General features: G+C 41.4%; 2 protein-coding genes across 2 annotated transcripts; one reads left to right on the top strand and one right to left on the bottom strand.

The window, feature by feature from the left end:
* Positions 1-4,125: 4,125 nt before the first annotated feature.
* Positions 4,126-13,903, bottom strand: TYW3 (tRNA-yW synthesizing protein 3 homolog). The gene is made up of 6 exons (XM_050901363.1): positions 13,721-13,903; positions 12,848-12,928; positions 7,890-7,988; positions 6,970-7,041; positions 6,562-6,695; positions 4,126-5,626 (listed from the first exon to the last, which is right to left on the bottom strand). Exons 1-6 carry the CDS (start codon positions 13,892-13,894, stop codon positions 5,404-5,406), a joined length of 783 nt encoding a protein of 260 aa, XP_050757320.1. The 5' UTR covers positions 13,895-13,903; the 3' UTR covers positions 4,126-5,403.
* A 369-nt stretch (positions 13,904-14,272) lies between these two features.
* Positions 14,273-23,667, top strand: CRYZ (crystallin zeta). The gene is made up of 9 exons (XM_050901105.1): positions 14,273-14,413; positions 16,337-16,461; positions 16,802-16,954; positions 18,656-18,819; positions 19,798-19,849; positions 21,905-22,054; positions 22,469-22,570; positions 22,667-22,762; positions 23,024-23,667. The coding sequence occupies exons 2-9, from the start codon at positions 16,351-16,353 to the stop codon at positions 23,183-23,185; spliced, it is 990 nt and encodes a 329-aa protein (XP_050757062.1). The 5' UTR covers positions 14,273-14,413; positions 16,337-16,350; the 3' UTR covers positions 23,186-23,667.
* The last annotated feature ends 717 nt before the right edge of the window (positions 23,668-24,384 follow it).

The raw sequence follows: 24,384 nt of genomic DNA, 5'->3' as shown, positions 1-24,384 counted from the left end.
GAGGGTCCCTGCGGGGCGGGGGGCTCGGGCCTGTGGGGGGCCGCCCGCGGCTGCCGCTGCGGTGCTTGTGCGGGTCCCTGCCGGTCCCTGCCGAGGAGCCCCGCGTTCCGACAAGCTGCGGGTGGCGAGCGGAGCGGAGCACACGCCTCTGAACCCGCGCTGCGCGGCTCACCGCCTCTCCTGCGGAACGTTAGAAATACCGTCAAGTTGTATTTAGAAGTGTGCTTTAGAAGGTGCTGCTTCAGCGAAATGAAGAAGCCAGTTCTTTTATCCACGGAGCAAACTCTGCTGCGCGTGTAAATTGCCACACGCTTGTAGTTCGGGGTGTTTCTGACACCTTTCACCACCTGAAAACCGCGTGCTAGAGGTTAGATTTTCCCGTTCTGCTGTATGGAATGTAATGTATCGATCTCTATGCCAGCGCAGCACTAGCATTCGTTCGAATGTATGCCTGCTGAATGGAAAAATAGCTCAGACATGTACGTTCCTGTGATGAGGTGCTGGAACTGGCGTGTCTGCCAGCGAGGCAAAGTGATTTAACAATTAAACAATCAGATTGTTAGCTTTTAGGATTCTGTTTCAAAAAATCTAATTACAATAACTATAAAACTTGATTACAGTGTTATTTGAGGAAAGGAATTATGTTCTTTTTGATAAAAATTCAATTGGTGTTGAGAAAAATACTTCTCTTTTCATGGGGCATGCAGAAAATGAAAACAAAATAAGATTTTTTTTTTCCCCAGTATAAAATTGAACGAAGTATTGTATCTGCTCAATTACCATAAATAAACTGCATCCAGAAAGCAGAATAAAAGCTTATGTGTAACTTCTATATGGAATTTGGATATTGTTCTCTGTTTTTAAACAAGAGCTGAAGATACTCTGATCTTGATGCCTAGATAGTTGTCTGCTGTTGTTACACCAGAGCTGGTAGGTTTAAGGCAGTAATTCTTACAGGCTTTACTTTCTCTTGGCATAAAGAAAGTAAGCGGGCAGCTAGGAAAATTTAGGCACATGATTATCTCTTTTTTTAAAGACTCAAATTTCCTTTCAAAGGTTCGTTTAAAAAATGCACAGCATGGTGCACTGGTGTTATTGTCACCTGTTGGTAGATCAGAAGTTAAACATTCTCCTTAGTATCACATTGTGTAGAATCAAATTGACAAGAGACTGCAAAGTAATCGTGTATTTTCAGTAACCAAAAGTACCAAAGACTTTCTAAAACTCCAGTGCATGGTATATTTAATAGTACAAAGTTATTTTAAAAAATTGAGACTAAATTTTATACAATTGCATGTTGTTAAATGCATAGACTCAGGCAAATTCAGGTAAAGCATTAATAGGAGTGGTGGCTGAGAACTGATAAGCTGTCCTATCCTGAGAGTTTTGAGTTTTAACTCCGTTTGAAAACAATGATTTCCACTGCAATCTGATACTGTTACTGTTATGTTCTTGTAAACTGATTTAAGTACTTTGGTTTCAGAGGAGGAAGTTGTTTCAAGCAAATACTTGTGCTTGTGACATCTGTGATTTGCTTGTAAAGAATTATCTTGGTGAATCGGTCAAGTGACTTTCATGCTGAAGCGCCTGCTAGATGCCATTTGTGAGCACAACTGGCTAATGCTTTGGCTCTAATTTGAGGAATGACAACTTAAAGTGATTTTCTGGTATGGATGCTAAATGTTACGGGTGAGAAAAGATGGTCAGTTACTGGAGTGAATGAATACATCTGCCTCCCCAGACACAACTGAATGCCAAGTGAATGAAATTGTAATTTTAAATGTTCCAATATTTTAACATAGCAAAAGCAAATATGAAAATTGGGCTGAAAATACCCTTTTGTTAATTAAATGGCTAAGCACACTTACAAATGGTAAAGATTTGCCAATTTTAGGAATCTTGTTGCTTATCAGTAATTTTTTCTTCTGCCATGAACCCCAGTGTCACCTTTCCAAAGGCTGCTGCCTCCTCTTGCCTGTAGCCTTTCTGTCCACTGGGATGCCTGTAGTTTGCAGATGAGCATTGCATTTAAAGCCTAAAAGAATTAGTTATAGGAGCTGGAAATAAAACACAGCTTGACAAAATTAATCTCAAAAGGAACTCGTGAAACTTGGGTACGACTGGGGAAAAGCATGGTTATCCCCTGGTATACGGGAACTGAGGGTAGTGGTGCGTGGAGCAGCACGGTGCTGGCGCTCTGCCCCTTCCCGGCATGGCTGCAGGACCGTGGAACACAACCTCAGTATTGCCTTCTGAAACCTTCAGGGGGGTTTAAAAAAATATATCAGAAAAACCTTGTAAAAACTGTTCAGCGTTTTAAGCACTGAAGTAACATGATTCCCTGATCTTTCACTGAGAATCATGCGACTGTTTATTTTTCTTGTTGTAGGGTCTTGTTTTGGTTTTTTGTATGAGGTCCCTAACAGTCTTCAATAATTGGAGTTAACAGGTATAAAGTAACAAGATGGCAATAGTTAGGGTAACCTTTCTAGGTTAAGACTGTCAAAAAATCTTCCTGAATTTGGTATAATTTTTCAGAGGAACGTGGGATCATATCACACATCAGTTTCTGACAAACCATATTTCTGAGAACGTAAATCCTATACATGCTGTTACATACAGTAAAGGTTTGGGCCATTATTGTAGTGCTTGGATTGCATTTAAAAAAAAAAAATAAGAAAAAAAAAGCTTCCCAAAAAATGAAGTAGTTGCATTAAATACCCTTTCCTCCCAATACATAGCCCCACAGCTCTGCCCTTGAAAGCATACCGAAGTCCTGGTTTATACACAAAATTAGTGTCTGTGATCGCTCTCCCACCTTACACAGGTGCATTCGTGACTGTACGTACTTGGAAGTTAACCACCTCTGAATTCTGAAACAGGCCTCCTCTGGTCTCAAAAATAGGGACTCTTTGGGCTGGGCTTGAAGTCTGATACAGTTTCTTTGCATCTCTGCTTTTTCAGTGCTGAATTTTATCTTCCCATGCGTGGTGGAAGATCACAGCACTGCAAAGCGTGTGGAAGCCGCTCACGTTCACTAACGGCATCTACAGTCACTTGCAGTCGTTTCTAACGGACCAGAGCCAGACCTTGTTAGGACTGCTTTAAATGCAGAAGATGGTTCAGAGTGTTCTGAACAAACTCTCTGAACTCCATCCACCCCCCTCCCCTGGCTTTTAAAAGCAACAACTGCCTCCTCTGCTCACAGCAGCCGCCCCCCCGGGCAGTGAGGAGGGACCTGGGGGGACAGTGGGACCCCCACCAGCGGGGACGGGGACAGCCAGCCGATGGGCTTTGCCAGGGTAGCTGGCCTGCGAGATCCGCCCACCCCTCCGCACTGAAGCAGATGTTGGTGTTGGCTGATGGAAGCTTTGGGACTTCGGTTCAGTTCAAAGAAATGCAGTTGTGCCTCAGAACGGAAAGGAAGGTCTACGAAAAATTGCGATTGCGAAGGCCTGAGGCAAGCCCCCTGCCCCGGTGCTACTCTGTTCTGCCACGTCCCCACGGCCCGAGGAGCTGCTGTCACTTTGGGCTGCCGCGGGGACCCTCGGCTGCTCCCCGCTGCGTGCCTGCTGCTGCGTGGGCTGTGGGACTCCGGCTTTCCGCGCCCACGTCCCCGCTGCGGCCACCCCACCGCATCCACGCCACACGCGCCGATCCCGCCAGGCGACGGGCGCTTGCCGCACGCCTCCCGGCAAGCAGCTCTTCAGCATTAGAAATGATCCCCCCCCGCCACCCCGGGTTCAGTTAGAATTAAACAAGGATTAGTCCACCCAAACACACAGGAGGTTTGAGGGTTTCTTGTGGTATTTCAACATCTTACGTACTTGGTCGCCTCACAAGCTGATGTTCTTTACTCTTCAAAATTTGTCACCAGTGCCTCGCGCCCTCCAGAAAGGAGGAAAACAGCAGAGCCTGCTCTTTCTGCTGTTTGCTCAATTTGTGCTCGCAGCCGACAGCCAAGGACAGCATCAACCACCCGGCATCTCACTCGACACGACTGCAGTCTTCTTGCAAGGACGGAAACGTGTTGGCCTCTCACCTTCCCATGCCCCAACCAGGTGCTGAGGTCTTTCAAGCCACCAGAAATAGGATGAAAGCAAGCACACCAAACTGTTCAAGCTGTAAGTTAGTAACACAAACAAGCAACACAAAAGGCTCAAGTTTATTTGTTTTGGCATGCCTGCTGCTGGAAACACAGCCTAACAGGTCTTTCAGAATCTATTTAAAGCCCCCAATTACTTTTCCCTTTGGCTGCCACCTAGTATGCCAAATTTTTACAGTGGAATTAAAATGTCCCCAAGACATAGGCTTACATAATGGAAACAATGACCTATATGAACTGGGAGTTACGGTACCAAATAAACCACTTCCTTCAGTCAGGGTCTTGTTTTGCAGTGTTAGCGATCACTCAGTCATAAAAGGGCAGGCTCAGAATTCACTGTTGCTAAGGTTTACAAATTCACCATTTTTCTGAAAAACACGAGTATGGGGTGACTTTTTCAGGGGTACAATACAGGAACACACAAATGATTCCACTGTTTTATACCTAATGTTTATTGCATGTCAGTGGTTCACAGCCGGGTAAGAAAGCCCGTTGCTGTATGCTTTGGTTGACTTTCTGCCCAACAGCTGGAACTGGAGCTGGGTGCTGGCCACATGGAATGATATGTAAGTGAGCTAACGAACTATCAGCATACCGAGTTGGCTAAAAGATGCAAAGAAAAATAACGCTTAATGGCTGCCGGCCAAGGGAAGCAGAACACGTGAACACAGAGGGGCTGGAGCCTGAAACACAGTGAAGTGCAGGACAACAGCATCAACTTTGCTGCCCGGTGCAACAGTCGGGAAGGATCCCGGACGCGCCTGGCTGAAGCCGGCACAGAGCAGTGCGTTAACTTCTACTTTTCTACTCTAACCTCCACACCAGGTACTGTTCTTCAGCTGACTAACGTGGCTTTGTGCTGTTCTGAAAGGGCCAGGTATATTGGTGCACACTGTTTTGCAGAGGTCCTACACGGATTAAAAACCTTCAAGGATAACAACCCAGTTTTTAGAGTTTCTCTGCTCTGCAAAAACCAGGCCTAAACTCAGCATTTGGAAGTGAAACGCTTCCACAGAGAACATGGCCGAGGCTGTAGCAAGCCAGTTATTTCTGTCATAACTGACAGAGTAAAAGATTGTTAAGTCAACAGTGCTGTTAAAAAAACCCCCAAAACATTCTAAGGTTTTGTTCTCTGTGCTTCTGTGGCATTAAACCTGTTCACAATTCTGTTTAATTACCTTTTTTCCTGGTAAATGTCCATGAGAGTGTTACTACTTAGAACAGGGCAGTGTTTATATCTCTTACAAAGAGCATTACAATTATTACTCAGTTTGCCATTTGCTTTCAAATGCCTTAGTTTATATCATGATTTCAGCAAAAATATCAAGAGTGTTTTCTGTATCGTCCTCAGGCTCCAGTTCTTTGTTGTGATCCTTTGGAGAGGTGCGTACATCTTGTTCTTGAATGGTCTTTCTCTTTCTTCTGTGAGTGTACACAGGGCGATTCTTCTCTGTCTCCTCAGAAGGCGAGTTATTTGCACTGACGGAAGTTTTTAAAGCTAACTCTAAGTGTTTGTAGAATCTAGAAAGAAACAATCGTGTAGTTGTTATTTTTGTAGGTTTGCTCAGGATCTGCAAAACTACTCTGAGAAACTAATGCTTTTGTAATATAATCAAAACGAGCTAAGAGAAGAAAATCGTTACTAACATTGGAATGTTCTAGCCAATACTGGGAGAAAAATTAGAAATATCAGCACGCGTCCTTGTGTATGCCATGCCACTTCTCTTTGTAATGCTTGTATGTTAGAAATCAATTAGCAGATGTACTCACGTGCCATTAAGACCCTGTTAATCTTACAGAAACTATAAAATGGTATCAGGTTAAACGGCTGATGAATGACAGCATTAATGATCAGATGGACTGCTACTATTAGCAATTACTTTTAACTTTAACAACTACAGAGATTTTCAATGGACATATAAAAAGGAACTGGTCTGAGTACATGCAGGTGCCTCTCCAGCATCCTTTTGATCCTCGTGCTCTTTGGCTCTTCTGCCTATTCTGTTCCTCAGCTGGAGACAAATGTAAAGACCCAAAGTGTGTGTAACCTTCCACCGCCTTCATAAATCATCAGTTTTGGAAACCATACAAAGCATGTAGTGGATTTAAGTGTGCACTGCGATCGGAATACTTCTGAAATGGTTACTGTGTTAGAATAACCAATGCTGTTATCATGAGAAAAAGAAACTTAAACCCTGCTCAGTAACAAAGACAGTCTGCAAACTCACGTTTATAGGTTTTCTCTTAAACAGTTTACAGTTTTCAGAGCTCAAAAAATGGAAATTTATTTTATTGTCTGTAATATGTAATACTTCATATGTAATATGAAGTATTTTAGACTTCAGGGGGGTTGTCTGGTTTTGGTTGGTTTTTTTGTTTTGTTTTGTTTTTTTAACATAACCTCTCTCACTTTTGGATTTAGATGTCATGAATAGGATTGGTGTACTCTTACAAACCTGTCAATCCTCCTTGTGTTTTCTTCCATTTTCCGATTAGCTACATGTATCAGAAATTCAATATATTCTTCGGAGACCATCAGTTTCCCCTTGTGGCTCAATGGAACTTCTAAGCAATGAGTGCTCCGGACAGCCTAAAAACATACACAGAAGGGTTTATCTAGAATAAAGTTTTTTATTTTAAGAAGGTTATTTAGATAATATGGTGAGTTCATTACAGGAAAAAAACCCACTTATCCACACAATTGGTTAGCTTGCTGTTAACTAAAGCAGAAAGACATTTCTTTGCTACAGCATGCCCTGTGATAGCTGTCTATCACATTACAATTCAGATCTTGGCTCGTAAAAAATCAAGGTTAACAGTAACGATATGTTACATTCCTGACAGGTAAGTAGAAAAGTCCTTACCATCATAATTTTTCCTCCTCTGCCAACTGTAATACCAGAGTTCTTGAAGCCAGAATCGATAGCCACTGAATGCTGCAGAAGAAATAAATGCTGTAAGCAGGTCTTATACACTTTCACAGCAAGAAATAATTATGGATGGGTTGCAATGCAGTTTATAATTTCAGTTTTGTAAAATAAGTTTTTTTACAAAACTTATTCAAAACCATGTCCCCAAATTAATGCAATAATAGTTACATTAAAATGTTTTTAAGATCAAACCCACGTAGTATCACAAATTGTGGTTGGTTTTCAAAGAATCACAGTCAATCTTGATCGTCTAATCTTAATCCATTAGTGCAGATGGGACATTAACATCTCTCTGGGCACTGTACTATTTTATCTTGAAGAGCTGGTAACCATATAGACAGTCGTGCAACACTTTTATAGCTAAAAGTGCAGCAGTACTATAAAGGAAGCTAAGCAACTCTCTTCGACATTAATGAGGGAACAAACCCATCATGCATTACTCTCCGGAGTCATTCTGGAAAAGCAGAAGGCAAAGGTACTACTCAATTAGTTGAAACACTGGAGCCAAATGGCCTGGCCGGTAGCAAAACGACATCTAAAATACCCATCACTTTCAGCCAGCGAAAGCAACCCAGGCTCACTGGGAAAAATTTTTTACCAGGCAGCCTGCTTCAGCTCGAACACTGAATTGTAGTTGAATAATTTTGTTTTCTAAAAGCACAGCAAAATCTCTACTAAGTTTAAAGCTGTGTTTTCTTCATCAGCTTACTTTTACTACCCTAGTTATTAAACATACAGCACATGTGGGACTATTCTTAAGTGCTAAAGCTTACTCAGGAGCCAAAACTTTTACTTTTACAGCAAGGAATATAACAGAACAACAATGTAACATTGTTAACTTGATGTAAGTTTACCAGAAGCTGTGCATCTTGCAGCTCTTGACATAGCACATGAAGAACAAAGGGTTCAAACTTGAGCACAACATCACCAGTGGCTTTCTCTAATGCTGTCATCTGGAAAATACATCAAAATATTTATGTTAATACTGCAAGTGTGTACTGTTACTACAAAAAAAAAAAAAAAAAGAAAATTATAGCTAGTCAGTGTGTGAAACAAGCATTAAAAATGCAGCAAATGAGTTCCAAGCAATCAGGTTTGTTCAGCTGCTTTTGATTTTTCATTGCTCATAATACATAGAAATTCCATGGATTTCCATGATTCTGTTTGCTAAACTGATTAGGTTTGATAGAAATTCATCGCAAGATAGACTTTAAAAACTTGAAAAAGTGCGCTTCCCTGTTTATTTCTTTGTACATTCAAATGAATCGATACAGTCAGTACAGCATGGGAATAGGACTGTTTTACTGCAATCAGATGAAACCTGAGCAGGTTTTTTTAGTTCTTTTTTTTTTAAACTGCTCTTTAAAATCAAAGACATTGAGTTTCTGAAGTACATTCCTGAACTTCAGAAAACTTTATGGGGTCAGCGGATTAAATTCATGGCCTAACGTACTTGATCACATTTTAATCCTAGTTTAAATAATAATGCATAGCCTACTGTATAAGAGTTATAAAGATAAAAAATTCAGAGGTTGAAATCAGAGGCATAAACCCACAAGACAAGAAAAAAAAAAGAAGTAACTTCATAATTACATAATTCAAGAAATTACCTTCAGACCCCTCAGATATGCTAGAAGACTGAGATGCTAGTGGCGATTTTTCCTGGATTTGTGAGCGTGGAGAAAGCTGTATGACATTCTGCATGGCTTACTATTACAATTCCTCTACTTTTCTATGCCATCTTTATGCAGAGAAATCTTAAGGGCCGGTATTACTTTCTTCCACTCAGAAAGGTCACTTTGAGGCAGTTATATTACTTATTTCATTGTATGATTATTTAATCATAAGCACTATTTGCCCCCCCCTTCTTGTTTGCCTTCACTTGCTTACTTCACAGTACTAAAAAATTTGCTATGTTAACTTGAGAAATTTCAGCTGTTTTCCCATGCTTTGTTGTTTCGTCTAGCCCTTCTCGTCTTTCTTGTAAAATGAAAATATTCAATAAAATCTTCAGGAAATAATCAAATTCATATGCTTTTTAAAGACATGATGGCATAAAAGAAAACTGCTGAAGTAACACTCTCTCCTTTCCTTTAAACATTGAGAAGTATTTAAATGTATTTATGCAGCATCTCCTCCATAAATGTTCTTATTTTAAGTTGAAAGCAGGTCTTTCTGAATGGCTAAGTTTGTAATTTGCGCGCCGGATTTTAAAAAATGCCCAAGTAACCACAGCTGTGCTAAAGCTGATGAGAAACAGAAACGACCAACGTTGCATAATGCAGTGTTGTACAGAACTACCTAAGCTAACTTATTTAGCATTTGCTTGGGCCTGGGAATGAGTTGTGTTGACACAGTGCTCCAGTGAGGTGAATTCACCCTGCCTGAGAGTGTGCTAGGACGGTCAAACAGCTGCCTTATCCAAAGCTGGGCTCTGCAGCGTTCGTGTGGTTTCTCTCCGCAGCACAGCACAAGGCTGGCTGTGTATACTCCTGGGGCCCCCGCGTTGTGTAGCGTCTGCTTGGGCTGTGCCGATTTCGACAGGAATACAAATACATGCAGCAGTCGGCATTCACGGTGTGTGACACAGGCTGGGACCTGCCACGGACGCGTGTGTTCCCTTTTCAGACACTTTCCCATGTCTGAGAACTCTGTTCTAGCCACCTGAGCAACACACAGTGTCCTGCTTCAGCAACATGATCGGCATCCGTTGTGGTTGGAAGCCAAGTGAGACAGGCTTGTCTCTGAGACAAGTATTATAACAGAGAACACATTATTAGCTGCGATCAGCGTGTGTGATATCAGTGAGGGCGTTTTTATGGGTTTCTGTTTCTCTGAAGAGGCTAAGTAATTTAGCAGATACTCTAGAGGTAGCTTTTCAGTAAGAATACAACCAGTTAAGAAAGTCGTACTGACTGAAATCATCTATGCATGTTGGCACTGCCCCAAAGCTGTCTCACAATACTCGTTTCCTCAAAAAGCTTATTAAATGGAATGAAGTATTTTCAGTAAAGGTTTTTTATTATCTTACTGCATCTAAATCATTAATTTCCTGCAAACTCAATTTAATAGTGAAATACTGAAAGTAACTTTCTGTTAAGTCCATGAAGTCTGAGGCCGTGATCCGCTCCCAGGGAAGCTGATGGGAAAACACCCCATGGGAATAGGATTAGGCCCCTCACCTCTAAAGGGTCAGAGTCTAATCGCTGTCATGAAATGACAGAAAGTACCTGTCGGTGATATGTAAAAAAGCTCACACAAATGAAAACCCCTCTATTCCAAACACAGGAGCAGTCACTAAAGTGATACGAAGCAGAAAACAACCGAGTGCCTTTAATGACTGACCACGGCAGCACGTTTACAGTAACGCAGAACACAGCCCTTGTTCTAGAAAGAGCGTATGTTGGTACTACAGCAAACGCTTCCACTGCAGCGCTGCTCAGCTGCAGTCACGCTACTAGCTCGGGTGTAAGCTACAGCGTGATGAGGGCAGTGCACAGCCCACTGCACCCGGCAAAAAAATCCCCTGAGAAAGGGATGAGATGACACCTCGCTCGCGAGATACACCGTACTGACACTGAAGCTAGACATTTGGAAGGTTTGTCAGCAATGTGCAAAACCGGCAGCTGACGGCATACCTTACAGGTCTGTCCATACAGACGTCGACAAAATTATGTGTGCATAGGTCCTGGTAGAAGCGAACGCTCTGCACACGCACATCTTCAAGTGTTAAACGGCAGCTGGCCAAATGCTGGTGTACAGACATCCAAAAATCCAAAGCTGAAGGTGGTCGAGATTCACACCAATAGTGCGTCAAGGAAAAAAGCACACCATTTCAGTTTTATGCTATCGTGTAATTATGAGACTATATGTGTGTCATATCAATAACCTTGCAAAGAGGTACTTTGTAATACACAATGCTTTTTCTCTAAGCATTGGGAGGATAAAGGGACAAAAATAAATTACAAAACAAATATCCTATGTTCATATTGGTGAGGTTAATATATGCAGTGAGGTCAAATGATCTGACAGCCGAAAAGCACAACACACAGCATACAAGATCCTGACTTCCCTTCTCATTTCCTACATACTGCACTAGCAAAGCTTTATCATACATTATAGTATAGTAGTGTAAAAATTAATCAAAGACATTTTTCTTACACTTGCAATACATGCATTAAAAAAAATTCCATCTACCTGTTAAAGGGAACCAGAAAAATCAGAGTATTTCCTCTCATAAGAGTCAGCAACAACTCACCGTGTCCTACTCAGCCTGAAATTTGCTGATGGAAATTTCAGCAAGCTCTGCTTTGCTAGAACAAATACTAATGAAGACAAATATTTTGGAAGAGATTTTTTTGCGCATATGTGAGAATGTATGCATATGGTAAAGCGAGCTATGAATTGAGTGAGAGAATTTTAACCTTGTAACCGCTTCTTTTTTGGGACAGACAAAGCAAAGAGATGTATGCAGAGAGCAGACTATTTTGAAAGCATACTAAAAAAAGACCTCACTATATTTTTTTTTAAATTTCAGGGGATTTTAAGATACTAAATTAAAAATGCAGTATAAGAGAATCACTGTTACCCTAGTTTCAGCTGTCTGTAAATGAAAGGCTGTTAGCACAGCAAGCTGGGCTCAAGAGAGTTTTAAATTCAAGACAGTTTTTTGAACTCAAGACAGTTTTAGCTGTCTTGAAGGAGTTATTACATGCAAAATGAACATGCTCACTGGCATGCTTAGCTGAACACATCTACATTTAATGGAAACAAAGGAATTAATTTTGGTTGCTTCTGGAATTGCTGACCAAAACAACAAAGCACGAAGGGCTATAGCTTATGAAACAGTTAATGAGGACAACACAAAATATTTGTTAATCACAACTGAGCCATTCTGAAGGAGGTATTACAATTACTGCATTAATGTGTATGTCAGGCCCTAACTGTTAGAGAATGGGGTAAAGGCCATATTATCCTGCATCTGTGTCCTGCAGGAATGTTGCTGCTTGAGTAAGCATCATCTCAGATGCTGCCTAACACAGAACTTTTACTAGGCAAATGCCGAGCTTCATACAGCCATTGTTACTTCGGTATTAATGAGGAATATACTGCTTTCATTTAGCCCAGTGTAATCTGCTAATGAGTGGTCATCACTGCCCAAAGACCATCAAGTATTCTACAGAAATTAAGCTTACTTTACTTTTGGATAGGAAGACTTTTAAATCAAATCTATTCTCCAGTTGATACCTTGCTGGCAATTCAACAAGAAAGGAAAACAAAAAGCAGATAAAAAGCTGCAGAAATGAAAAATACATTCTTATACTAACAGTAATCTTTCAGGAAAGGAAGAACACTTGCTTAGAAAAGCATTATTTCCGCTTATTCTGAATAAGGAAAGGCCTTTGAAAAAACAGGAATCACTGTATCTTAGATTTTCCAAAATAATTTTTTGAAAGACAGTCTTCTGCTACAGAAGCAACAGTAATTACTGACTTCTTGTTGAGCTATTGTGACGTGGAGATTACGCGAATCCAGACAGTAAGAAATTATTCAAGTTTCATATTAGCTGCATTTACAACTATGGAGAGAATTTGGTATCAAGCTTAAAAGCATTCTCTTCAAAACAGATCTTAAGAATTTATTAAGTAGAACACCTAGAGAAAAGTTTATTTTGAAATTAGAGTGTCAATTCATCTCAGTAACAGGAACAGAAAACCTAAAAAATTCTTTATATTTTACATGACGTGTTTTCCATGACATTAGGAACACTGCATTAAATAAACATAAAAGTTGTATCGTACTGTCCTCTTACCACATCATCTTTGATACACGTTTCATGTGTTACCATGAGCCATGTGCAGTTTTTCTTCTGGATCTCCCAGCTGTTTACATCCTAGTAACAAAGAGAAATGATTGAACTCACACTACAGATAGGTGATGTTTGATCTTGTGCTTGTATAAAAAAATGGTCCTTCAGCATAAATAACGTCGCTTTTAAAAAAGCATGTTTTCTTAATGTACGAAAACATATTTACATAAAAGTAGTTTAAAACTGACTTATCTATGCTTGTATATATTCTCAGCCAGATAAAGCTGTAGGACTGAGGTTTAGCATTAGAAACCTGAAATATGGAAATACATTTCCATAAAAGTAGTTTAAAACTGACTTATCCATGCTTGTATATATTCTCAGCCAGATAAAGCTGTAGGACTGAGGTTTAGCATTAGAAACCCTGAAATATGGAAATACATTTCCATAAAAGTAGTTTAAAACTGACTTATCCATGCTTGTATATATTCTCAGCCAGATAAAGCTGTAGGACTTGAGGTTTAGCATTAGAAACCCTGAAATATGGAAATACATTTCCATAAAAGTAGTTTAAAACTGACTTATCCATGCTTGTATATATTCTCAGCCAGATAAAGCTGTAGGACTGAGGTTTAGCATTAGACCCCTCCGGGGTCCGCGCCGCACCGACGCCAGAGAAGCCGCAAGCTTCCCTCCCCTCACCGAAGCGGCCGTTAGCAGCCAAAACCCGCGGCCCTCACGGGTGCCGCGGAGCGCGGCCTGCCCGCAGCCGCGGGAGGGAGAGGCAGAGCTGAGGCCTCGGAGCTCTGCTACCGCGACGGGAACGACGGGATCTGCAGCAAGCCCCGGCCCGGTGCCGGCGGCCGCGGGACTCACCGCGGCGCTGCCCTGCGCCAGGACGAGACGGCCCGAGCAGGAGCTGGTGGTGCAGAACCGGGCTCGCCCGTTGAGGAGCTCCACCACGGCGGCGGCCCGCTCGTCCAGGGCGCCTTTCCTGCTGCCGTCCGCCCGCGCCAGTCGCTGCGCCTTCCACTGCCGGAAAGCCGCCATGACGGGCGGCCAGACCGACCCCACCCCCCCCCCCCCCCCCGGACGGCAGCCCGCGAGGGCCAAACCTCCCCAACGCGACTACCGCGCTCGCCCCCCGGTTGCGCCCGCCCGCCGAATCGGCCCGGGTCCGCTTCTCCGCCGCAAGGGCAGGAACGCTCCGCAGTTTTACCGGGACTCCGCTCTGGAGCGGGAGGCACGGCCCCGTCAGCGGGGCGCCGGGGCTCCCGCTGACGGGGCCGGCCCGTGAGGGGCGTGCCCTGGCGGCGAGGGGCGTGTCCGGGGCGTGTCCTGCCCGCCGGCGCTGAGGGGACGACGGCGGCAGCGGCGGGACCCGGGCTGTCCTCCGCCCGCCGCGGGGCCGCGTTTCTCTCCTGAGGAGCGCCGGTGAGCCTCCCGGGAGCCGGGTCGGGTCCTTCTCATCCGACTGTGCCCCTGCTTGCGACGGGAGGAGCAGGCTCCGCTTCCCGATCGCCCCGCGGTTCCCGGAGGTTGCTCTGAGGCGGGGGAGGCCCTGAGCAGGTCGGAGCCGCCGCGCCCGCGCTTCCCTCCCCTCCTCGCCTCCCCTCGGCTGCCGGGGCCCTCGCAGCAAGCCCGCCTTGGTGCCCTGCGGTTCAACCCCAGCTGGCCGTGGCCTTCCCGACCCCGTCCCCGCCTGCTTGGGGGAGTGCCTCCCGGGTCCCCTCTCGGTGCCTACCCCCCCCCCCCCTTCTGTCTGGGAGCTGCTCCTGCAGTCCGCCCAGGCCTGTTCGGTGGTGTGCTTGCCCGGAGGGACCGCTGAGCTTGGAGAGGTTGATCTCTGACTCTCAACCAGCTCTCTGGCTCCCCCACCCCACCCCGCGGGGCTCTCCGGAATCCCGTGGGATTCCCTGAAGGGGCAGCGCCTGCCCTCCTGACCGGCCGGCTGTGGTCCTGCTGCTTGCCCTGCTCCCTCCTCCCAGCTCCTGAACTCCACCATCTCCTGGTCGCTGTAGCCAAGGCTGCCCCCAGCCTCCGCAACCCCCCACCAGTGCTTCCTTGCTTGTGAATACGGGGGCACCTCTCCTCTCCGCTCCTCGATCGGCTGCGCCAGGACGTTGTCACCGAGGCACTCGGGAAGCCTCCTGGATTGCTTGTGCCCGCCTGTTGCCCCTCCGGCAGGTATCGGGGTTGCTTCCAGTTGTCTAGAGAAGGCCTCATCCTAACGATCAGTCATCATGCTGCAGAATCATTTATTAAAACCTACAGGTCCAGTTTTTTCCTGAGCAGAATAGAAGCCGCCTTTTAATTTGGTTTATTATCACTACGTATAAAAGTGACCTGTGCTTCAGAAGTTACTTTGCGGTGTAAATTTTTGTCATGTCCCAAGGGAAATGTTAGTAGTGTATATCCTTGTGACTAATGCTCCTCCTGGCTTGCATAGGTAACCAAAAATGTGAAGCCTTACAGACTGTATCAGTTAGGAGAAAAAAACAGTGATTAAGTTGGGTACTTTTAAAAGCTGTAATCATCTTTGGGGAAAAGCCTACCTCTGGCTATAGTCCTAAAGTTCTTTAGCTGGAGTTGATCAAAAGCGTGATCTCTTGGTGTCTTTAAGCTTCCTGTATCCCTGTTTGCTGTCCTGTGATTATTTGCTCTATACCCAGTAAAGCTCCTCAGCCTGAATCGATCAGATTCCTGGAAGAACTGTGTGTAACTTTTCCTGTAGTAGGAGTAACTTGCTCGCAGTGTTTTGTTAGCATACTTCACAAATGAATGCATTTGGAATAGTCACAGCTTCATCTGTTGATAAATTGTCATTGCTTCCATTAATGCGTACAAGGCTGTGACCTGCAGCAGCTGAGGGCTGTGGTTCGTGGTCTCTGTCGCATACCACTGCAGTGGTGAAACCCGGCTGGAATTAAGGATTGGAGTCTTGAATGTCTGCACTTCAGTTTTTACTGACTTGTTTTAATGTCCTATGGTATCTTCTGTTTTTGATAGCCGATGAGTAGTTTTTTGTCGCTTTTCTTTACATATAAGTTTAATAGTAAGCAGGAGCAGTGACTGGAATGTCACTTGGCTAGATTACCCAGTCAGCCAATGTACGACAGGCTATTTTGCCAGAATGTAATAGTAACTTGTCAATGTTTTTCCCCAAAGTACTGTACATCTCTGCATATGTGATAGCAGTGCAGTGTTCATAGGAGCTGCTGTAGAAATACTTCTGTGGATAAATTATTTGCATGTGATTCTCTTAATACCCATAAAGTCCTGCCAATGGTAGGGTTAATTTTATGCCTTTTGCAAGATTAGTGAAAAAAACCCAAAACCAAACAACCCCACTCCCCCCGCCCCCTATTTAAATCAGGAGCGAGGCTTGATTTAATCAGTTGCTTGACAGGCGGTTGTTTGATTTCTTTATTTTGAAAATGTAAAATAAGTTATGAAGGCAATACCATATTACTGGTTTTTTTTTCCCCCCAGATATTCTGATCGCTATGGCAGCCACAAGAAACGTGATGAGAGCTGTCAGAGTTTTTGAATTTGGTGGCCCTGAAGTGCTTAAACTCCAGTCAGATGTCTTAATTCCTGATCCAAAAGAAAATCAGGTATATATGAGTTCTGTGGGCTGAAATAATGATATTGAATGATAATAGGAACACTCAGAACAGAATGAAGAATACAAAACAAAACTTTTCATCTTGAATATGTAGTTTTTGATCAGTGTATTCATACTACCTGAGACATCACATTTAACAAATGTGGGCTTTTTACTGTTATATGGGCTACATATTCCATATAAAGGATTTCCTGAAAATAGCTTCAGTTCAACACTGAATTTTTGCTGACTCTGTTTAAGAATTTAGTTAAAACGCCATGATACTGTGCTGTGAATTCAAGTTCTAAATCTTTTTAATTATTGCTTAAGAAGCATTTTTTTTTTTTTAGGTGTTAATTAAAGTCCATGCCTGTGGGGTAAATCCTGTTGAGACATATATTCGTTCTGGAAATTATGCTAGGAAACCAGCTTTACCCTATACTCCTGGCTCAGATGTGGCTGGTGTAATAGAAGGTGTTGGGGAACATGTGACTGCATTCAAGGTATTTATACATAGGGTTTTAATTCGTTATTGTTTATTGTATCCTCTTTGTGTGATTGCTATACGACTGTTCCTGTTTTTATTGCTTATAATCATGTAATCTATTCGGAGGGGGGAAATCACCTTCATTGGCTGGTAAAAGCATGCAGCGAGATCATATTGTCAATCCAGTCTGCAGACTGAACTGTAGGGAAGTCTGTAATGCTGTTGACCTCCAAGAGTTAAAGGTCTCAGAAGAGACTTCAGTTTGTCTGCTTAAAGCAATGATATCAGGGGTACAAAAGTTGTGGTTCAGAACTGTTTTTATGGCATTGCAGAAATATTTGAAGTTGAATGCTTCCTGTTTGAGGTAATAATTTCACGCAGAACTGCAAAATTTTCTGTAAAGTTTTTTTGGGAAATGGCAATAGCTTTTATTTTACTGACTTATAAAACCCCATAAATTACATATTTGTTGTTAAAACTGTTCAAATACTTTATTACTCCAGTCTAGTAATTTTACTTAAACTTTCTCAGGGGGAAAGTCTTGGGACAGGAGGAGGCAATTATCAGTTTGCTAAAAGATATCTATGAAATTTATTTAGTTTTTAAATCTGTTCTTCCTTTCAAGTCACTAGACTGTTGGTCTCAGACAAACATAAAAATTGTAGTTAAGATTGTGTTGGAATTTCCTGACTTGGAATTTATGTAACTATTGTGGGAGAGAGGAGAGATTTGGTTATTTAGAGAGAAGAATCACGTTTATTCATATTTTCTTATCAGTAGTTTGCTGTATCTGCTGTGTGTGCTTTTTGTTTCTTATGGAAATTGTGATGCTCTTTGCTTGAATGAGAGAGAGAGATGATGAGATCAATATGTGCCACAGACAGACATCCTGAAAATGCCGAGTAGCCAAGCTCATTCATTCGCATACTCATAATGCCTGAGAAACAGCTATGCTGATGGGCAGCCCTCTGCACTGTAGTTAATACCCGACGTCTGCAAACCAAACTGACGTAGTCCACACGCTGTATATTTATTGAGATCAACATGCGAATAGTAGAAAAATCAGAGCTCAGTAACTGTGAATGTTAACGGATACTGACGTTGTTCTGCGAGCGGGCTTGTGCAAGGCTGGATGCTGACCTGGACCGCACAGCTGGCGTTGTACCCATCAGCAGGACTGAAGCGCCGAGGCGCCCGCACGTACGGCACGCTGCCCGGTGGTGCATTTCCTGCGTTGCCTGCTGAATCGCTGGCTTGAGTATTCCCTGTTGAAGAACAGCAGCAATATTTAGTTACCTTAGGGTATATTAAGAGTGTATCTTTTTTCCACGTTTAAACAAAAATAATTGAGAAATGTTGCTTTTGTGTTTGTAAAAGCTTTTGAGGTTTTGCATTTGGAACCTGTGGATGGAATTCTTTAGTGTTTGGGTTCATTAAGGTTAATATTAATGAGACAGTAGGTTTGTGTGTTACACTGTAGAGCGGGGGTTATAATTATGACACTTAAATCTAAGTATATGAAATTATATGGTTTGTGTTGCATTGATTGTATGTATTAGCATTTATAAAAATCTTCGCTGTGACAAATATAACTGGTTATTTTTAATAGGAGAGCTGTTAGAAATAGCCTGAACTTCTGTGAACTGGTTCTTAATGTATATTAAGGAAAAAATAAGGGAGATGATTAATTTCTCTATTTTCTTTCCTTCCTTTCCAGAAAGGCGACAGGGTTTTTACCATTGGTACGATCTCTGGAGGATATGCAGATTATGCAGTTGCTGCAGCTAATAAAGTCTTTCCTTTGTCGGATAAATTGGACTTCAGGCAAGGAGCAGCGATTGGAATACCCTACTTCACTGCTTATCGTGCTCTTTTCCAAAAGTAAGGTGCCAAATCTAAGTTTGTGCATTTTGCTATTGAATATTTAAAATATTGAAGCCCATATTTTCATTGTCCTGTAAAATGGGGGGAGATCCATGAGTGGGAAATGTTTAAAACACTTAAATTTGTTATACTGATGGAATTGTCAGACAATTGTTACCTAGAAGCTAGTGACTGTATTTTCCTGTTAAGTATTTCTTCTTAAGAGAACAGACCTGGAAAGGCTTCTTTGATAAGTATCATGTAATAAAACGTGTAACTCTCTTTCAGTACTCATTGGTATTTTAGCTAGGGAAGAAAAACAGGAATAGTTCTAATTTCTTAATTAAACAGGCAATGTGCTGTAGAGCAGACCCACCCCTTTTCTTCATGAGCCTCTCTGCCAGAGCGACTCTGTGTACAGTCCTGTCTGTTGTCGTAGGACAGTATAACGAGCAAAAGCCAGACTTCCGTGTCAGCTAGGCGAGAGCTTAGGACTGGAAATCTGGTTTTGTTCCATAGAACAAATGATTAGAACTAGTGTAGCTTATTTTTTTATTTTTTGCCCCATCCCTGGCAGTGTTCAAGGCCAGGCTGGATGGGGCTTTGAGCAGCCTGGTGTAGTGGAAGGTGTCCCTGCCCATGGCAGGGGGGTTGGAACCAGGTGATCTTGAAGGTCCTTTCCAACCCAAACCATTCTATGATTCTATGATTTTCAGATCTGTAACAGGTGAAGATCTTGAACTGAGGTTCAGTACCAGACTGTTACTTGTTGCTAGATGCACATTGACATAATTGCATATTACTTAAATTCATAAATTATATGGTTCATTTTGCCTCCCTGTTTTCCCAAAGAGGCTGATTATACCTGTTTAGCCATAACATAAATTGGAAATAATACTGTGTGAAAGATGAGATTTGATGTCAGTATATGCAATCTGATGCTCAATGATTATGTACTGCAATCATAATGCCAATATTTTCTGTTTTTCCATTCAGAGGGCGTGCCAAAGCAGGGGAAAGTGTGCTAGTGCATGGTGCGAGTGGGGGAGTAAGTATTTTGAGAAGGCGAGTTATAAGAAATGCTGCTTTCTGTCCTTGTATCTGCTTTTGTCTGTGATATGATTTATGGTTACATTTATATCAATTAATGGATTAACAAAATTAGGTTTTTATTTCAGACACTTTAGGATACTTTTTTCTTAGAGCAAACCCTGTTATTCCAAATAACTATGAAACTGCATGAGTGATTGTGTAAGGCCCCTAATACAGAGGGTCACATAATAAACACATTGCTGGAGTCAGAAGTTGGTCCGGAAGCTTTATAACTGGTCTTCCTGAGATAAAAATAATAGCAGAAAGCTGTAATTTTAAAATATGTACAAATTGTTCGCAGTTCTCTGAGTAGTAGTCACTGGTACACAGCAACTATGCATTTCTGGGATATTTTTACCTATCAGCTAACAGCTAGCTGCACAAGGAGAGATACTAGAACATATAAATTCATGACTGAATACTATGAAATTGAACATACAGTTTTCTTTGGTTTTACATGACAAGCTAACTTTAGATCTCTTTCACACAACATTCTAGTTTAATTTATCCCCCATACTCTGCACTTTGTTGCTCAGCTTCTGCTGATGCACCAAACAGCTGCTGTAAATGGGCAACGTTTCCTTAATTATTTGGTAGACAGCAAAAAGGTAATTATGACAGTCTTGTATGAGGAGGAATTCAGATCTCATTCTAAGATACTAGAATGACATTCAGCAGTAGTTTTTTTTTTTTCTTAAACTAAATGTGGTGTTTCTATTCTTACTTATGTTTCTTGAAAAGATATATTGCCTTTGGTTTGCAGAAGCATATAATGCAATTTTTTTGTTCTGTGGACTTGTAACCTTTGTTATAGGAATACTTGTAAAAGCAGTGAGATATGTATAGGTATGAAGCAGATGCTGAAGAGAAAAGATGGTTTGTGCTGCATCTTTTCTTTCAAGTGATGCTGACTTCCATAATGATTCTTAAAAATGTGCCTCCTTTTGAATTTTGCTCTGAAAATCAGTCTGACCATGATGTATTTTAATTAATGGTGTTTGCTTTTTCATTTAGTTGAAAACTGATGATCTGCTATTGAGAAAACAAGGTCACATTTGGCAAACAGTTTGGGTAGATCCTGGCCAGACAGATGGTCATGGCAGATTTTTTCGAGAAGCCTGTCCATTTATTTTGTGTGTTATTTATACATGCTAATTTAAATAGCAGAGCCACAGAATGGAGTTTTTATGGTCTTCTTTGTTTGTGTATTTATTTGTTTGTTCCCCCTCCCCGCCAAATATAAAACCGTGCATATCTCAACATATCCTGGAGGAGGTATCCAGCTGTATGGTTGGTACAGTGGGCTGCTGAATCTGTAGCCTCAGGAAGCTGACCAGCTGGGACTGAATCCCAGGGAGGCACTGTATGTGTCAGCTGTTCCCTCGTTTTGCTTTTGCATTCCGTTGCTGTGACACAAAGCAAAATCCAGAGATGGCATTGGTATGCCTCAAGTGATCGTTGGCTCCAACGTCAGGTTTTTATGAAGGCATCCCTCACCTCTAAACATCCTCCGGAGTGCAAAGCTGGTATGAGACACTGAGAATTTGGTTTCTAAAGATATCATTTAATCTGTTTGTGAAAGGTGCAAAAGTAGCGTTAATAAAATTTGTGCTTGCAGATTTTCTTTGCAATATATAATGCTGGTATCAATAGCAGGTGATTCTGTGAAGAGAATTTCCTCAGCTTTGTATCAAATATGTATGGCCCAACTTTAACAGATAGACAACATTCTACATGGATTTGTATCAAATGCTGATAGCTATTAAAAAACCCACAAAACTTTACTATGCCTCTGTAAATATCTTTTCTTTTTTTAAAGACTATTTGGCTATCTTTAAGATACAAATTACTTATTATGGCTAAAAAAAAAATGTTACCAGGCCAACTTTTTAAATGGGTAAGTTCCAGGTTGCTGGTAGAATATATAAAATTTAAAATGCTAAGAAAGAAAGAGAAAAAAGACTTTTTTTTTCTTTTTCCTTTTTTTCTTTTCCTTTTTTCTTCCCCTCAGGTGGGAATAGCAACATGTCAGATTGCCAGAGCTTGTGGTTTAAAGGTTTTGGGTACAGCAGGAACTGAGGAAGGCATGAACATGGTTCTGAGAAATGGCGCTCACCAAGCATTTAATCACAGAGAAGCTAATTACATCGATAAAATTAAGGTAAGCATGTATCAGGGCTAGGTGATGCAGTATGTATTTTTCTTATAACAAAATGTGAACAGTTGTTTGCAGAAGTTTTTTAAAGTAGATTTATGTAGGAGCAATAGTGTACTGCCTTTTTCATTTCTACACAAGGAAAAACTTTTCCAGGCTGGAAAAGCTGAGCTTTCTTCACAGGCAATGGCATTTAGAAACTCTTACATTCCAGCAAATTCCAATATGGGATCATATGGGAATTCAGCATATCAAAATATGCTAAAATTAAACTTATTAGCTGTCAGCCTTAGTACAAAGGCTGTATTTAAAATTTAAACAATAAACTGTAAAATGGATGTTATCTGTAGCATATGAAATAAACAGTGGTACCCAAGCACTAATTGGAGTGATTTAAATAACATATTATGTCCTGTATAGGAATACACAGGGATGGAAGGAGTTGATATAATAATAGAAATGCTCTCTAACATCAATCTTGCTACTGACTTGCAACTGTTGTCCTATGCAGGAAGGGTGATGGTAAGTATTTTTTGTCACTGCTTTAGTTTGTGCATTTAGCAACGCAATTCCACAGTTATAACTTGAACTATCTTTTAACTCAAATATTTGTAACAGGTTGTGGGCTGTAGAGGTCCTGTTGAGATAAATCCAAGAGACACTATGAGTAAAGAATCTAGCATAATTGGAGTTAGTCTGTTTCTTGCAACTGAGGTAAGAAACATTTTTATTTTAAAGAACGTTTTGTTGGCTTATTCCAACACCTCTCTGTTTCTAGTTAAAATCGTTTGTAGGGGTGAAAGCGTAATTTCACTGTAACTAACTTGTTTGTTCATTCCTTTACGTTTTGATTTAATCTCAGAACATCATAAAACATTTTTGGGTTGTGAAATTTGGTTTAACACTTGCATGAATAGTCAATACTTTTCTAAAATGTAAAGACCTTGTGGTAAATGCTGTCTTTATTACATGCAGGAGGAGAGGCATGAATGTGCAACAGCAGTCCTTGATGGCATAGAAGCTGGCTGGCTGAAACCACTTGTAGGCTCTGAATATCCACTGGAGAAAGTAGTTAAGGCTCACGAAGACATTATTCATAGCAGTGGTGCTCGAGGAAAGATGGTGCTCCTTCCATAAAGTCTTTTTGCATTTATTTTGCAGCTGTTCTAACTGCACCTTTGCTTACATGGTGCATTGAATGTATGTTATAAAACATACTTTTGATCAGGTTTGACAGTAACAGCAAATGCTAACTTACATTAATTAATTACATTAATTAATTGACAATCTGTTTTCTTTTTGTAATAAGCAGAGTTGCATATACTTTAAAGTAATTTTTGTAGCTTTTTTGGGTGATGTGGAAATAATAAATTTTCTTGGCTGGTGTGGCCTTGTGATGCTGGGGAAACCAATGTCTAAGGTAGAATTTGATATCACTCTCTGTGTGAAGTTACAGTGAGGCCACTGTAGGTAGTGCAAAATGAAGCCTGCTTTTTAAGCAGATACACAAATGTATATAACTATATGTATATAACTAGGACTCTGTAAATTCTTTAGCCACAAAATTTATCTTATTCATCTTTTGTCACATAATTTACTTGGAATAAAAGCTTTTACTGCCAAAATGGTTCACTTTCCAGCTCAAAAGATGGCCAAAGCATCTCTCAGATATGAACTGTTCAGAAGCATGGGCAGTTTCATTTTGCTGTGCCTGACTTAGTATCTGAGGTGAAAGAGTCCCAGTTAATTCAAAAGGACCATAACTCTGAAGCTGCATGCTAATATTTGCTACTTTGCAGCTGCTCGTATTGGCAGAAGCAGCTGATTCCTTGATGGTAAATGTCTGGGTAGCGAGGATTTCCGTTCTTCCTGTGACCTTTATTAAGTTTAAAGTCACCCGAATCCCTGGCTACAATGAGGAGAAAAGAGAGGCTGCACTGCTTTCATGGGTACTGAGAATTCATGTTATTTCATAAGGAAGGACAATTTCTTTGATATGTTGACAGTTTTTACACTCAAAATACTGTTTGGTATTACAGGCAGTTCCTTTTAATGATAGAATTCTCCAATAAGCAGCGAAGTCATCACTTGCAGAAGAGTTTTCTCAACTTCAAGGATGAGCTTTTCTGTTCCTTTGAGGAGAAGTGAGTCCTTACTAAACAGAAACTTTTTAGAAGTTTTTTTGTCTGTGAAGGTTACTTGCTTTTTAATATTTGGTCTGGATGCATTTGGTGTCATACTATCATAAATCAGCGCACGTTCTCTGAATCCATGTACAGTTTCCTCAGGGTGGTAGCTTCATCACACTACCATTTTCTAAGTTGTGATTTTTTTCT

Source organism: Gymnogyps californianus, chromosome 8 (assembly GCF_018139145.2).
Source record: "Gymnogyps californianus isolate 813 chromosome 8, ASM1813914v2, whole genome shotgun sequence".
NCBI classification, from domain to species: Eukaryota; Metazoa; Chordata; class Aves; order Accipitriformes; family Cathartidae; genus Gymnogyps; species Gymnogyps californianus.
This window is presented reverse-complemented; position numbering and strand designations above follow the sequence as displayed.

Excerpts from the sequence above, each read along its gene's own strand:
- TYW3 (XM_050901363.1), bottom strand. The coding sequence starts at position 13,894 with ATGGCGGCTTTCCGGCAGTGGAAGGCGCAGCGACTGGCGCGGGCGGAC. Across the intron at positions 12,929-13,720 it reads TGGCGCAGGGCAGCGCCGCG|GATGTAAACAGCTGGGAGAT; the intron begins GTGAGTCCCGCG and ends CTTTGTTACTAG. Across the intron at positions 7,042-7,889 it reads TGCAAGATGCACAGCTTCTG|CATTCAGTGGCTATCGATTC; the intron begins GTAAACTTACAT and ends TTTCTTCTGCAG.
- CRYZ (XM_050901105.1), top strand. The coding sequence starts at position 16,351 with ATGGCAGCCACAAGAAACGTGATGAGAGCTGTCAGAGTTTTTGAATTT. Across the intron at positions 16,955-18,655 it reads AACATGTGACTGCATTCAAG|AAAGGCGACAGGGTTTTTAC; the intron begins GTATTTATACAT and ends CTTCCTTTCCAG. Across the intron at positions 22,055-22,468 it reads ATTACATCGATAAAATTAAG|GAATACACAGGGATGGAAGG; the intron begins GTAAGCATGTAT and ends TGTCCTGTATAG.